Here is a 16,211-nt window from a genome sequence, read left to right on the forward strand (position 1 = left end):
AAATGTAAAACATAAAACTATAAATCTATGAGAATAGCTATAGGATAAAATTGTAAGAATCTAGGGCTGGGTAATAAGTTCATAGAATTGACTTAAAAGGCATGAACTATATAAAAAGAAAAGATGATGAAGTAGGCTTTCTGTTATGTGAAAGGTCTTGCTAAGAGGATGAAAAGACAAGCTACAGAGTGGGAGAAAATAATTGTAGGCCATATATCTGATAAGGGATTTTCATCTAGAATATATAAAGAACTCTCAAAAGTCAACAGTAGAATGAAAACCAATCCAATTAGAAAATGGGCAAAAGACCTGAACAGATTTCTACTGAAGACTACAGGTAGCAAATAAGCAGATGAAAAGGTGTTTAAAATCATTAACTATTAGGCAATGCAGAATAAAACTGCAGCACATTATTGCTCTATCTTTATGAGAATTACTAAAATAAAAAATAATATCAACAGCAAAAGTTGGACGAAATGTGGAGAAACCAGATCATTCATACAGTTGCTGGTGGGACTGTGAAATGGTATAGCTACTCTGGAAAACAGTTTGTCTGTTTCTTATACAGCTAAACTAAAATTCTCATGTGACCCAGCAGTTGTACCCAGGCAGCATTTATCCCAGTGAAATGAAACCTTATGTTCATAGAAAAAACTAGTACATGAGTGTTCCTAGTTGCCTATTTGTAATAGCTAAAAACTGGAAACCACCCAATGTCCTTCAATAGGTGAATAGTTAAACAAACTGGTGTATCCTTACCATGAAATACTACTTCTCAATAAAAGGAATAAATTATTGGTAAACATAACAACTTGGCTGGATCCTCAGAGAATCATACTGAGTGGAAAAAGCCAATGTCAAAGGTTATGTACTTGATGACTATGCTTAGGTAACGTTTGTGAAATGACAAAATTATGGAAATGGAGAATAGATTTGTGATTGCCAGGTGTTAGGGATAAGGACAAATGCAAGAGGTAAGTAATTGCAATTACAAACATGCAATCTTTGTGGTATTAGAATCTTTCTGTCACTTGACTTTGGTGGTGATCATGACAAAATTGCATAGAACTAAGCACAAACACACACGAGTGAGCACACATAAAACTGGTGACATCTGAAGTGGATTATATCAATGTCAGTTTCCTGGTTGTAATATTGTACTATGGTTACTGTGGTAGATGTTACACTTAGAGAGAGCTGGACAAAGAATATAAGGGATCTCTTCATATTATTTTTTATAACTTCATGGAAACCTCAATCATCTTATTATTAAATGTCAAAAAAAAAGCATTTAGCATTTAGAATAGTGCCTGACCAGTATCGTCATCAATATATATATTTTTATTACTATCATCATAATGACATTGCTTGTTGTTATTCAGTTACTAAGCCATGTCTGACTCTTTGAGACCCTGTGGACTGCAGCACGCCAGGCTCCCTTGTCCTTCACTCTCTCCTGGAGTTTGCTCAGATTCATGTCCATTGAGTTGATGATGCTATATAACCATCCCATCCTTTGCTTCCCCCTTCTCCTCCTGCCCTCAATCTTTCTCAGCATCAGGTTCTTTTCCAATGAGTCAGCTTTTTGCATCAGGTGACCAAAGCATTGAAGCTTCAGCATCAGTCCTTCCAATGGATATTCAGGCTTACTTTCCTTTAGGATGGACTGGTTTGATCTCACTATCCACAGGACTCTCAAGAGTCTTCTCCAGCACCCCAGTTTGAAAGCATCAATTCTTTGGCATTCAGTGTTGTTTATGGCCCAACTCTCACATCTGTACATGATTACTAGAGAACCTGTAGCTTTGACTATATGGACCTTTGTTGCCAAAGTGATGTCTCTGCTTTTTAATATGCTGTCTAGCTTGGTCATTACTTTGACAACAAAGGTCCGTCTAGTCAAGGCTGTGGTTTTTCCAGTAGTCATGTATGGACTATGAAGAAAGCTGAGCACTGAAGAATTGACGCTTTTGAACTGTGGTGTTGGAGAAGACTCTTGAGAGTCCCTTGGACTGCAAGGAGATCCAACCAGTCCATTCTGAAGGAGATTAGCCCTGGGATTTCTTTGGAGGGAATGATGCTGAAGCTGAAACTCCAGTACTTTGGCCACCTCATGCGAAGAGTTGACTCATTGGAAAAGACTCTGATGCTGGGAGGGATTGGGGGCAGGAGGAGAAGGGGATGACAGAGGAGGAGATGGCTGGATGGCATCACTGACTTGATGGACGTGAGTCTGAGTGAACTCCGGGAGATGGTGATGGACAGGGAGGCCTGGCATGCTGCGATTCATGGGGTCGCAAAGAGTCGGACACGACTGAGCGACTGAACTGAGGTTGATCATAGCTTTTCTTCCAAGGAGAAAGCATCTTTTAATTTCATGGGTTCAGTGATTCTGGAGCCCAACAAAATAAAATCTGTCACTGCTTCTACTTTTTTCCCCCTCTATTTGCCATTAAGTGATGGCATTGGATGCCAGGATCTTAGTTTTTTAAATGTTGGCTTTCAAGCAAGTTTTATCACTCTCCTCTTTCACTCTTAAGAGATTCTTAGTTTCTCTTCACTTTCTGCCTTTAGAGTGGTGTCATCTTCATATCTGAAGTTGTTAATATTTCTGCTGTCAATCTTGATTCTAGCTTGTGATTCATCTAGCCTGACATTTCTTATGATGTACTCTGCATGTAGGTTAAAATAAGCAGGATGACAGTATAGTCATATTTCTTTTCTAATTTTAAACCAGTCCATTGTTCCATTTTCTGGTTCTAACTGTTGTTTCTTGACCTGCATACAGGTTTCCCTGGAGACAGGTAAGATGGTCTGGTATTCCCATCTCTTTAAGACTTTTCCACCATTTGTTGTGATCCACACAGTCAGAGGCTTTAGCATATTCAGTGAAGCAGACATAAATATTTTTTTCTGAAATTAACTTGCTTTCTCCATAATCCAACGAATGCTGGCAGTTTGATCTCTGGTTCCTCTGCCTTTTCTAAACCCAGCTTGTATATCTGGAATTTCTTGGTTCAAGTACCATTGAATCCTCGGTTGAAGGATTTTAAGCATAGCCTCACTAGCATGTGAAATGAGTGCAATTATACTGTAGTTTGAAGATTCTTTGGCTTTGCTTTGGAATGAAAACTGACATTTTCCCGTCCTGTGGCCACTACTGAGTTTTCTAAATTTCCTGTCATATTGAGTGCAGCGCTTTAATAGCATCGTCTTTTAGGATTTTAAATAGCTCAGAATTCCATAACATAGTTATAGTTAGAATTCCATAACGTCCACTAAGTTTGTTACTATTGATGCTTCCTAAGGCCCACTTGACTTCACACTCCAGGATATCTGGCTCTAGATGAGTGACCACACCATCATGGTTATCTGAGTCATTAAGAACTTTTTTGTACAATTCTTCTGTGTATTCTTGTCATCTGTTCTTAATCTCTTCTGCTTCTGTTAGGTCCTTACTGTTTCTGTCCTTGATCATGTGCATCTTTGCATGAAATCTCCCTTGATATTGCCAGTTTTCTTGAAGAGATTTCTAGTCTTTCCCATTCTGTTGTTTTCCTCTATATCTTCACATTGTTCACTTAAGGCTTTCTTATCTCCTTGCTATTCTTTGGAACTCTGCATTCAGATGGGTATATCTTTCCTTTCCCTCTTTGCCTTTCAATTCTCTTCTCTTCTCAGAAATTTGTAAAACTTTGTTAGACAACCACTTTGCCTTCTTGCATTTCTTTTTCTCTGGGATGATTTTGGGCACTGCCTCCTGTAAAAGTTAGAACCTCCATCCATAGCTCTTCAGGCATTCTACCAGATCTAATCCCTTGAGTCTATTCATCACTCCGCTGTATAATTATAAAGTATTTGATTTAGGTTATACCAGAAAGGCCTCGTGGTTTTCCCTACATTTTTCAATTTAAGCCTGAGTTTTGCAATGTTGAACTTATGACTTGAGGTACTGTCAGCTCCTGGTTTTGTTTTTCCTGACTGTATAGAGCTTCTCCATCTTTGGTTGCAAAGGACATAATCAGTTCAGTCAGTTCAATAGCTCAATCTTGTCCGACTCTTTGTGACCCCACGGACTGCAGCACACCAGGCCTCCTTGTCCATCACCAACTCTTGGACTGAGCAACTGAACTGAACTGAAAGACTAGAAAAATGATAGAGAAAATCAATGAAATAAAAATTTGGTTCTTTGAAAAGCTCAAGAAAATTGACAAAACTTTAGGTGGATTAAGGAAAAGAAAAAGAAAAATTTAATTACTAAGATGAGAAAGTGGAGATATTCCTACCAATTCTGCAGAAACATAAAGGATTATAAGGGTTTATAAGTAAGTACTATAAACAGTTGTATGCTAACAAATTGATCACCTAGTGAAATGATGGACCTGATGGCTTCACTGGTGAAGCTAGATTGTGCTATAAGTCTCAGTTTCTGGTATTCTGCACCTGGGGCAACAGGGTCTGTACCACGCCAGTTGCATCAAAACTTTGGGCTCTGTTCTGGATTATTTTCTCCAACCCTGGTTCTCCTGTATTCCTGGCAGTTTGTTTATGCTTAAACCAGCCTGAGATGTTCCTATTGATTGAGCTAAAAGGTTTGACTGATACCTTAGATGTGGATAACAGAAATTATAGTGATATGTGATATGGAGAAAAGAAAATGTTTTTTAGTAACTAATTTCACAACTCTATAAAGAAACAGCCAAAAAAAAAAAAAAAAAACACCTTTGTGGAGTATCTGAAAGCATAAAGATTCTTCAGCCTATTTAAGGTACTCTGACTATATAGAGAGCTTCTTCATGCTTTTAATTTCTTCTTTGTAGGATCTAAGAGCTGAAGGGACTCAGCTATCACCTGGTCTGGTCTATTGCTTTCACACAAGACATTCTCTTTAGGCTTCCTTCCTTCCTTCTTTTACTCATTCAGTAAGCAATACACGGTATTGCCAACACAGTTGGGTACGATGTCCAGAAATACAGAGTGAGGCAGAATGACAGAATTCTTAACGGAACTCACAGCCACATTGTAAAGAGACAAGTAAAGAGGCAATTTGAAAAGTGTGTGAAAAGCAGGGGACTTAGTCTGGGCCAGAGTGGGTGTTATGTAAAGAAGGCTTCCTGGAGGAGTTAAGGAATACATTGATAGCTAAATGTTTCAGTAGAACTTGGTTAAAAAAAAAAATAGGATAAGAAGAATCTCCCAAGCAGAAGCAATAAAGGCAAAGATGGAGAGGCTATGAAGAAGCCTGGTGCTGGGAGGTCGTGGGAGAGGTTAGGCAAGGCTGGGGGATGGTGGAAGACCAGTGAGTCTTCCCATGAGGGGCCTAGTCTATGATGTCAGACAGTTTGGGCTTTATCTGGAGGCAATGAGGGAACAGTTGAAGAGTTCTGAGGAAAAAAGTCATTCAGTGAGATCTGCATTGTAGGAAGTTGACGTGCTGAAATTTAGAGACCAAATGGGAGGGGGAGCAAATGTGGAGTCAAGAAGGATGCTGCTTTCCGTCAGTGACATCTCCCGCTGGGGACCACATTTGTGTGAAAACTCACCAAAAAACTCCCTCTGGGCACTGACCCTCCTTGAACTTGGCAGACCTGAGGTTTCAGTAGTCAGCTTGAAGCCATTACGATTAGGGATGCCCAGTGAACCCCCTGGGCCTGTGCTCTCCCTGACCCATACCTCCTTTCCAGTGGTCTGCTCTGGGAGGTACAGGTACCACTGCAGCAAGGCTGTCTCCTTCTGAGTTGTCCAGCTCTGATGAAAAGGTGGCTTAATTCAAAGGCAAGGACAGCCCTGTGCTCAGGTCCATCTCTTATTTTATCAAGTCACAGTGACCAATGAGTTGCCTATGTTGCTTAGGTGGATTCCATTTTTTGCAGCATGTGTAATTTCTCACAAAATCCTCACTTTCCATCCCCAGACCTCCCCATCCTAATCCTGGTTTTCAATTTGCTTATTTTCCACTGCCTGCTATTTGAACCTATATGACCTCACCCTTTGAAAAAAAATTTATGCCTTTTTTTGGTAAATGTTGTTAATGATTTATGAACATTAGAAAGCTGCAAAATATTTTTTTCAAAGATACAGAATTTTACATTTATCCCATTTCCTAATTTTAAGAATTGAGTCCTCCTTTCTTAGAATAACAAAGAAATAAAGAGTTGGACATGACTTAGCGACTGAACACTAAAAACAAAAATTTCCTCCTACAATGAGTCCTATTATAATAAAAAGTACAAACTTATTGTTCAAAACATATTCAAAGAATCATTCTGATATTTTGTAGTTGATCTTAAATATATTTCATTCTGTTATATTCAAGAAAACCAAGCTGACAGATGTAGGAAAGTATAAAGAAGAATTGCAAAATCAAATATACCAAATAACATTTTAATGAATTACATATATGTATTTCTATATTGAATTTTTCCTTTTTACATTCAAACAATATGATTTTACATTCTACTCTTTTTCCTCTTCAATCCTTTTCTACTTAGTTACCAATAGCATGCAAATATGATTTTAAATACTAGCATAATGGTTTAAATTTTTATATATAAATATAAACTGAAAATGACCCATAAACTCGCCATCCAGATAATGTTGATCGGCATTAAAAATGAATAAAACCTACATGGTTAGAAAGTTCAAGCAAAACACTATAGAAACGTAAGAAAACAAGAAACAAAAGCTCACTTCCACCTTTTTGCACCCTAAACCCTTTCCTTAAAGTTAAACACAGTTAAAATTTCTTTTCATTTTTTTCCAGAAAAAAAAAATGTAGTTTACAGTAGCGTATATGTATCTATTTGTAGTTTTATTTCTTATATACACTATAGGCTATCTTCCCCACCCTAGTCTGTACTTTGTCTTTATTAAGAATCGTTATTGGCGATCTTTGTGCAACATTTTTAAAGTGGTGTATCCCTCGCTCTGTGAATGTCTCCAGTTCCAGATCTGTTTTTCAGTCTTGTCTGTGAAATAACTGGCTCTTCTGGGGAGTTCTTAGATGTGAGATCCATAGCTGTGTCGTTCCTGTGTCTCCAGGTCTCACCAGCCCGCATTTCTCCAGCTCTTATCTCCTACCTGCATACTCCTCGGACCACTGACCCTCATATCCTTAATCTCCCCAGTAACTGGGAAGGCCCCAGAGAGTCTCACACAGGCATACAGCAGTCTTCTTCAGCCTCTATTTGCAGCACCTGAAGCCCTTTGAAATCAGCGGTGCTGTTGCCCCAAGGCTGATGCCCTGAAAGAAAGTCTCTCCTTTATCCAGGGCACTGTCTCCCACTGTCTTCCAGACTGGAGAACTTAATCCGTTTGCTTGGAGCTGCCATAGATTTGCACACATATGTGGACACAGATGTGAATATGAGTGTACTCAAAATAATAACACACGGTCTCTCACAAGAGTTAGTCCTCTCAGCTGCCGACTTCTATAAAGCAACTGTACATTCTGACATGTAACCACCCATGTTTTTGCTCCCTCATCTATTTGCTTATGGTGTCCTGTAATCACATGAACACTTGTCTGGAATGGAGGGAACCTTTGTTTTGACGGCAGATGATTATACCTTTTGAGTTCCTGTGTTTTCCATGGAGGGACAGCAAATTCTCACAGTACTAGCTAAATAGGAACACAGTGCACTTTGATGAAGTAAAAGGTTAGTTATTTCTCTAAACCAGGATGTTTGTCTCAAGGCAGAAAAACATTAAAAAAAAAAAAAGTACATTGACAAAAAGGGGAAGAAGAAGAATGAGGAGAAAGGGAATGAATGAAAAAAGGAGGGAGCAAAGAAAAGTGGGAAGAGTAGAAGGAGGCAAAATCCATCTCCATTAGCCCACATCCATTTTAGCCATTTGAAAAGTATTCACACCTCTCCTCAGCTTGAGGGTCAGCAGGGTCATTATCTTTGCATCCAGAGCTTTTATGATGCTGCTGTTGCCGCCACCTTCACGGTCACTCTGCCTCCTCCTCATTATTGCTTCTACTCTGGTCATTATTTGTGTTGCCATTCCAGATTCATGCTTCCTGAATCAAGTAATCCCAAAATTTGTTTGAGTTGCACATTGTGAAACATGCATTTGGAATGATTTCCTGAGAAAGCCTGCGTGCAGAATACAAATATTTTGAATGGACTTATCTTAGAGTTGTACTGCTTTTTTTCCTTGTCATTTTAAAACCCTTAATATGAATAAATTGTTTGTACAGTGGGACTTTTTTTTTAATCCTTAGATAAGAAATACATGGTTTGAAAGCAGAGAATAAAAACATGAATGATAATGTATGCAATGCCCAAGAGAAAGTCCTTGCTGTTGCTCCTGGGCAGGCGTTATAATCGGCTATTTGGTGTGTTTATTTCAGGCTGCAGATAGTGGATAAAAGTGGCTGGTTGGTTGCCAGCACAGGACTTACTTGCCAAATGGAGTGTTTAGTACTTGTTACATTTGATTAATATCACAAGTTCTTCCCATTAACAGTCTACTGGTGATAACCTACTTGGCTTTTCATGTGGTTACTTTGAAACAGCCACTTGACAGCATTTGGCATATCACACGAAGTCTAACACTGAATAAAGGAGTGAGTGAATGACTACATGGGTTCTGCCATATACTGATAGGGTGCTCGGTGCTCACCCAGTATGCGTCTGTTCATTGAATGAATTCTGCATATATGTTTCTCTGATTCACTGCACCAAGATTAGGTTTATGGACTCAAGACTTAAAGGGCTAGTAAAAGGGATAGAAATAGAAATAATAGTGCTTATGTGTCTGAAGGGCTTGCATTTGCATGGAGGGAAATATTCTGCTCATCTCTATTGCTGTTTAGACACAAAGTTGAATTACATGGCAGAAAGATGGTCTCGTCAAAATGGCCTTGATTCTAAATAAAAGTGTAACCTCCTAGTATCAACAAATTCCATAATCTTGGGTCTTTTTTTGTTTCTTCCCCCATAGATCCACTGTACTGGATATGTAATAAATTGTGTATTAAATATGGTGATTTTTACTTTCAGATTGAAAACTTACAAGAACAGCTTAGGGATAAAGACAAGCAGTTGACCAATCTGAAAGACAGAGTGAAGTCCTTGCAGACTGATTCCAGTAACACAGACACTGCACTGGCGACGCTCGAGGAGGCTTTGTCAGAGAAGGTGAGCTTGGACTGAACATTAGCTGTGGTATGGTTTAGGGAAATGTGGTGGGAGGAAATGGTCCAAATGCATTTCAATGTGCTCGTTTTTCTCCATGTACTCACACCAACCTAGTACCAGCTGGGCCTTCCCTTCCCATGCAATCTTCAGCAGTAGACTCAGTATGCTGAAGCCAGTGGCATCTTTTTGAAATACATACTTGATCACTTCACCCTTGGCCTTGCTTAAAAACCTCCACTACCTTGCCATTGTTTTTAGGATGATGGAAACTGAAATGTCTAACCCCTTAGGGTTCATCCCGTCATGTTCTCTGGCTCTCACCTGACTAGTCACTTCTCTGCCTGCCTCCTTGACCTTCCTCCCTCCCTCCGTCCCTTCCATTCATCTTTCCTTCCTCCTTTTCCAGCCTTATCCCCATCTCTCTTCTCTCATACTTGGTGCTCTAGCCATGCTGGCCTTCTGGATTCTTAAGTGCACCATTGTTTCCTCCTGCCTCAGACTCTTTGCACACGTTATTGTTGAGCCCAGAATGTTCTTTACTCCCTGCAGATTTAATTCCTCTTCTTCTGGGAGCTGAGAAGCTGTACTGCACAGAGTCAAGATTGTGGATATTGGAGCCAGACTTGTAGGTTTCAAATATTAGGTCTGACAGTTAATACTTTGGATAAGTTACTTAACCTCTCGCTTTCTCAGTTTCTTCATTTGTAAAAGAGGATAAAAATACTGCCTACTTTAGTGGATTACGTTGAGGAGAAAATGCATTAATATATGGAAAGTGTTTAGGATAATAAGTATATATTAAGTTATAACTGTTATTATTATTATCAATCATTTCCTTGGGGAAGCCTCCTAGGTAAAATCCTCTATTATGTTTTCATGAATACCATGAATTTCCCAGAGCTCTTGTGACAATCTTAATTGTTCATTTTTCGGTTTTAATGTGATTAATTGGTTTTCTCTGCTAGACTCCAAGCCCAAGCATGCCTGTATATGTATGTTACTTGTGTGTGTTGGCTCACCTTCCCCCAGCGCCTAGTGCACCATCTTCGGGTGTTGATGGAGTGAGCCACCACTGTATGACAGGTGCTTTTCTGGGCACCAGGGATCCAGCAGAGAAAAGAAGTGGTGAAAATCTTGGCTCTCATGGAGGATTCTAATGGGACTGAAGAGACATAGAAAATAAATAAGTAAAACACACAGACTTCAGAGGGTAATACTTTCTATAGAAGAAAGCAAGGAGAGGGTTCAGGGAATGCTGGGGTGGAATGACCAGGTCAGGTCTTACTAAGAAGGGTGCATATAAGGAAAGACCTGAGGAAAGTGAGGGATGAGCCATGAGCACTTTTGGAGGGAGAATGTACTGGAGGGAATCAAGAGCAGGGGGGAGCGGTGGGTGGAGAGGGAGTATTCCTTGAAGGGCCTTGTGAGAAAGGATGAAAAACTTTGACTTTCACTCTGAAGCGGGTAGGAAGCCATTTGGAAGTCTTAGTTCTGACTGATGTTTAAAAGGATTACTTTGACCAAAAGAATGAAGAAAATCTATTAGGCAAATAGGTCATTCTGATGTTTACTGATTCCTAAAATGATTTATAGTCCATTTCATTCTACCCAAGTTAGTTCATTCATTCTCTGGGCATTTTTGTACTCCTACCCGCAGAGGGTGTGTAGTGTGCTGGGCTGGGCACCAGTAGGCCTTGGAGTTGAATTTGCATGTTATATCCCCCATCACTTCCTAGGTGTCAAAGAATCAGTATCTAAGAGCAGATGAGGTAAAGTTGGCAAGGATTCTGAAGAAAGATATCTTGTTTTTGGTTGGACATATCATGAATCAGTGTAATCTTTAAGTAGGTCCATGTTATTGACATAATTATTTTCAAACTCTGAAGCAAAGAAATCTTAAGTTTTGAACTGTGTAAGTAGACCCCATTATGCTGTTTTTCTGTGTCTTTCTCATCATTTCTTGTTCTGTAGCACTTTGTAGGATTTCCCACAAATGCAAGAGGTAATGGGGTCTTTTTGTTGTTTGTTTTGTTTTGGATTTCACACTGTAATAACAGCATTGTTTCCTACTATTTTCCCTGTTATCATTAACCTTGAGGTAATGAGGTCTAGTGGATAGTGGCCTAGGAGCCAGTCTCAGCTCTGCCACTAACTGGGTGACCTTGACAAATAACTCTCACTCCCTGGGCCTCAAATTGCCCATTTGTAGTATGGGGGAATTAGATTAAATAGCCCACTGATTCCAGAAGTCGGTGAATCTTAAAAAAGTTTTATCTGACGTCTATATCAGAATTACCAGGAGATGTCTGTCAAAAGTGTAATTATTAGGCCCCATGTATACCTCCTGAATCGGAGCCTCGAGTAGAGTCTAGAAGTCTGCACTTCATCGCACTCTCTAGGTGACTGTGATGTGCACTCTAGTCTAAGAATCACTGCTCTATGCTAAAAATATAGAATGTAAAAAAGCAGCCAGATTTCAGTGGCTATAGAGTCTTAATGTTGCTAATAAAATTGTAAGAGTACAACTTTAATTTATAAAAGATGAGATTTTATTTGGAAAAATAAGATGATTTTTGAGGGAAAAAAATTTTTTTTTTACAATTTTTAAGAATTTAGTATCAAAACTTTCTAGTAGTAATTTTGTTTATAAAATTTGAGTGGAAGAATGTTGTTTCAAAAACTATGAATGATTATGTATCCCTTCTGCAGTCTTTCAGTGACATGGTCAGTCCATTTGTACCCTTGATTTCTTTCTCCAAATATACAGAAATAAACTTACACCATATTCTTTTCCATATCATGTATTCTTGGCAGGATTTTACCCTTTTTCTCCCTACTGAGATTTGATTTATTCTAGTTTAAGTCCCCAAACAATTCTTGAATCTGAAACTACTCCTTTTACTTAAACGCACTTCCTCTGAGATTTAAGGGAGGCCAAGGAAGGAAATCTGGGGGTCTGTGGGAGTCTGGCCCTCTCGAACTGTCCCCACTACTTGATAATTGCATCACATGGGGCAAATCTGTTCTCCTCTCAGTACCTTATCTTCAAAACGTACATTTAAACTAGCTGACCTGTGAACTCCACTATATTTTGGAATGACCTTGACAATAATTATTCAGTTTGCCGATCCACAGTCTCAGGCATGTAAAATCTGTACTGAACTGTACATGAGGAGTTGAGAACTTAGATGCCATGTAGGGTCAGGCAGGGAGCAAAAATGAGGGAAGTGGATTTGGTGTTAAGCAGTTGGGACTGCTGGTGACTATGACAAGCTGGAGCATCGTTGATTTACCTCAAAATGTTCAAGTTCAGATTTTAAAATATGATGCTCAAGTTGAACAAAATAGCTCTATGGGGCAGCTTTGGTCAGAGAGCTGTTGGTTTCCAAACCCTATACACATCCTACTTTTAGCCTTTTACCTGATAAAGAATAAATGCAAACACAGAGGGAATTTTCAAAAGGTGCCCCAAATCAGAACATCGTGTATTTGAAAAACAGACAAGACAACTTGATAGGATTTGGCAAATTTCCCTGTCAGGGGATAAAGAATAGTAGATTTATTTTTAATTGTTTATATTCTAGTGGATATCAAACTTCTATATGTATCCAAAATAATCTTGTCATCTAGAGCAGGGGTCCCCAACCTCTGGGATCTAATGCCTGATGATCTGAAGTGAAGCTGATATAATAATAATAGAAATAAAGTGCACAGTAAATGTAATGAGCTAGAATCATCCTGAAATCATCGCCCCTACCCCCGCCTCAGTACGTGGAAAAATTCTCAAAAATGTTGGGGACCACTAATCAAGAAAACTTCTTAAAATATAGTTCCCTGGGTCCCATATCCTAGTGATTCTGATTCTGTGCTCTGCTGTGGGGCCCAGGAATCTTTGATTTAACAAGGATGACCAATGATTCTGATGCAGATGTTTGGAAGGCCATACTGTGAGAAACAGTAACTCCATGCTCTTTCATTTTAAAGATGGGAATTGGGTTCAGTGAAGTGAAATGACATGCCCAGAAATGAAAACTTGGGACCTGTGCAGCACTGTTCTATTCTGGTCCAGTGTCTATTCTGGGCCCTGGGTAGACGTCATTAATCAACCGTGACACCAGTTAAGTTCTCAGTGCAGCACTCTGGGAAGCCACTTGTACCCTAGGCTGGCCCTTGATTGGGACTTAGTTGCCCCCCCCCCCCGGGTTATCCCAAGACCGCTCAGCTCATGGGTGATGGAATGGGACTAAACTCAAATGTTCTGGTCTTTGTGTTTGACAGTACAATCTCTTTCAGTGACCTTTTCCTTACAAGTTCCATTTCTATCCACATATAAATTAACAGATCCTCTACAATAAGACATGGTGCAAAAAAGACAGTGATTAACTGGAAATTGTAGACTTATAAGAATATTTAATTATTTGCTGTCTTTTGGGCTGATGAATAGAACCCATTAGGCACTAGTCACCTTTTATTATTATTTCACCCCAGGGAATGTATTATTCCTTTTAATTTCCCAGAACTTATTCAGATATGCAGAGTGTGTAAAAAAAAATTATAATAATGCCCCTTAGTGAGTTAAGATTGAATATGACTTAGCTCCAGGACTGACACACAGAAGCTCATGGAGCCCCCAGTATTTATAAAGCCACATGGCAGATAAGCAGTTGAGACAGCCAGATAGCAGAGCTGGAGGCCACTGCCATGCAGTTCCCATCCAGTGATAAAGCGCAAGTAGATTAGACCTGTGCACAGCCGGATGGGTGCACAAGGAACACTTGCCAATGCAAATAAGACTAAAACAAGAACACATTGTTGGAATTTCTGCCAGTTAGCTGTTAATCAAGTAGATCATGGCATATTAAGGCCTTTTAACACATGTTTTTGACATCTGGCCCTGCGTAGCTGACGGTTAAATTAGTTTTGTGATTGACAGAGAAATATTTTATAGTATTGAATCATCAATAACACTTAAAAACATTAAACTGCTTGCTGATTTGCTTTGTCATCAATGCCCAGTCAATAGTACAAGTGCTTAGAGCAGATCAACCTCATTTCCAAGTGACGCTGACACCTTCTGAATGTTAACATGCATACTTAATTTTATTTCTCTTCTTTGAAGACAGGATGACCCCTAATTTGAATTCTTGTTCCTTCCCTCAGCCTTTTTAATTGCCTGTTGTATGCCAGGCAATTTGCTCAGGCCTAAGTCAAGAGAATTAGAAGATTTGAATGTTGCCCTTTGGAAAGCTAGGCTAAGAGACTGATCATGCAATAAGCCTGTCTAGTGGGAATGAATGCCACGTGTTCTGGCTAGAGTGATTACTGGGAAAGTTTCTAAATAATGAGTTGATGTGAGCGGTTTGGTCAGGGCCTCCCTGGTAACTCAGTCAGTAAAGAAGACCCAGGTTCAATCCCTGGGTTGGGAAGATCCCCTGGAGGAGGAAATGGCAACTCACTCCAGTATTCTTGCCTGGGAAATCCCATGGACAGAGGAGCCTGGTGGGCCACAGTCCTTGAGGTTACATGTGTTGGATAGGATTTAATGACTAAGCCACCACCACATGGTCAGTTTGGAGCTTTAAAAATGTCACTCCAACACTATGGGGTGTAAGTGACAGGATGGAGAGGGTCTGCCTACTGGGTGACCAGTTGTGAGGCTTTGGCAGTAGATGCAGGCCAAAGGCAGTGTGGGCTCAATTGCTGAAATTGTTAAAAGTCCTTGAGAGATTTACTGTGCACTGAGACCATTTCCTTCTTCCATTTATCACATAATCATTGACTCCCCCATAATACAGATGAGTAAAATAGGATAGTAATGAAATCAAGAAGAAACAAATACAGATAATAGACTCATTTATGTCTTTTCAACCCTCACTATTGTAATAATATATTTCATTTTAAGGTGTTTTTAAATAATTAAAAACAACAGTGGTATTCTTCCCCCCTTGAAAGCATTAGACATATAAATTATTGTCATTGGGTTAGTGCAGTTGCTTCCCTGTGCTGTGCTGTGCTTAGTCGTTCAGTCGTGTCCAACTCTTTGTGACACTGTGAACTATAGCCCACCAGGCCCCTCTGTCCATGGGGATTCTCCAGGCAAGAATACTGGAGTGGGTTATCATTCCCTTCTCCAGGGGATCTTCCCAATCCAGGGATCGAACCCAGGTCTCCCGCATTGTTAGGTGGATTCTTTACCATCTCAGCCACCAGGGAAGCCTAAGTACTTACCTGCTGCTGCTGCTGCTAAGTCACTTCAGTCATGTCCGACTCTGTGTGACCCCATAGATGGCAGCCCACCAGGCTTGCCTGTCCCTGGGATTCTCCAGGCAAGAACACTGGAGTGGGTTGCCATTTCCTTCTCCAATGCATGCAAGTGAAAAGTGAAAGGGAAGTCGCTTAGTCATGTCTGACTCTTTGCAACCCCATGGACTGCAGCCTACCAGGCTCCTCCATCCATGGGATTTTCCAGGCAAGAGTACTGGAGTGGGGTGCCATCGCCTTCTCCAAAGTACTTACCTGGGGGATCTTAAATCATAGGCCAAGTGTTCAAACTAACTTCCCTCTACATTAAACATTATATTTTTAAGAGCTGTGTATTTTATAATTATAGTTGTCTTACGTATCAGGCTTTGTCTTCTACTGTATACTTATAAGAATATAAATAACAATATTCTTTTTTTAATTTAATGTTAGTTTTTGGCTGTGCTGTGTCTTCATTGCTGCACATGGGCTTTCTCTAGTTGCAGCGAGTGGAGGCTACTTTAGTTGCAATGCACATGCTTCTCACTGTGGGGGCTTCTCTTGTTGCAGAGCATAGATTCTAGGGTGAGTGGGCTTCAGTAGTGGTACATGGGCTTAGTTGCCTCATAGCCCATGGGAGCTTCCTGGATCGGGGATCAAACCCGTGTCCCCTGCATTGGCAGGTGGATCCTTAACCACTGGACCACCAGGGAATTTCAGAATATGAAAGACAATATTCTTAAGAATCATTTTTGCACCAAATTTTTTTTAACATGACCATCTAGAAGAAAATCCAAATAGGTGTTGTATAATTTGACACAA

At 39.9% G+C, this 16,211-nt stretch overlaps 1 protein-coding gene across 9 annotated transcripts in view; it reads left to right on the forward strand.

Moving 5' to 3' along the window:
• The window catches only part of ERC2 (ELKS/RAB6-interacting/CAST family member 2), a 1,001,656-nt gene that overhangs the window by 457,286 nt on the left and 528,159 nt on the right, over positions 1 to 16,211 (forward strand). For all 9 annotated transcript variants that reach the window (XM_060402360.1, XM_060402362.1, XM_060402364.1 and 6 more), the window contains one exon: positions 9,012 to 9,149. In XM_060402360.1, coding sequence (XP_060258343.1) covers positions 9,012 to 9,149 — 138 coding nt within the window. The remainder of the gene's footprint in view (positions 1 to 9,011; positions 9,150 to 16,211) is intronic.

Source organism: Ovis aries, chromosome 19, assembly GCF_016772045.2.
Source record: "Ovis aries strain OAR_USU_Benz2616 breed Rambouillet chromosome 19, ARS-UI_Ramb_v3.0, whole genome shotgun sequence".
NCBI classification, from domain to species: Eukaryota; Metazoa; Chordata; class Mammalia; order Artiodactyla; family Bovidae; genus Ovis; species Ovis aries.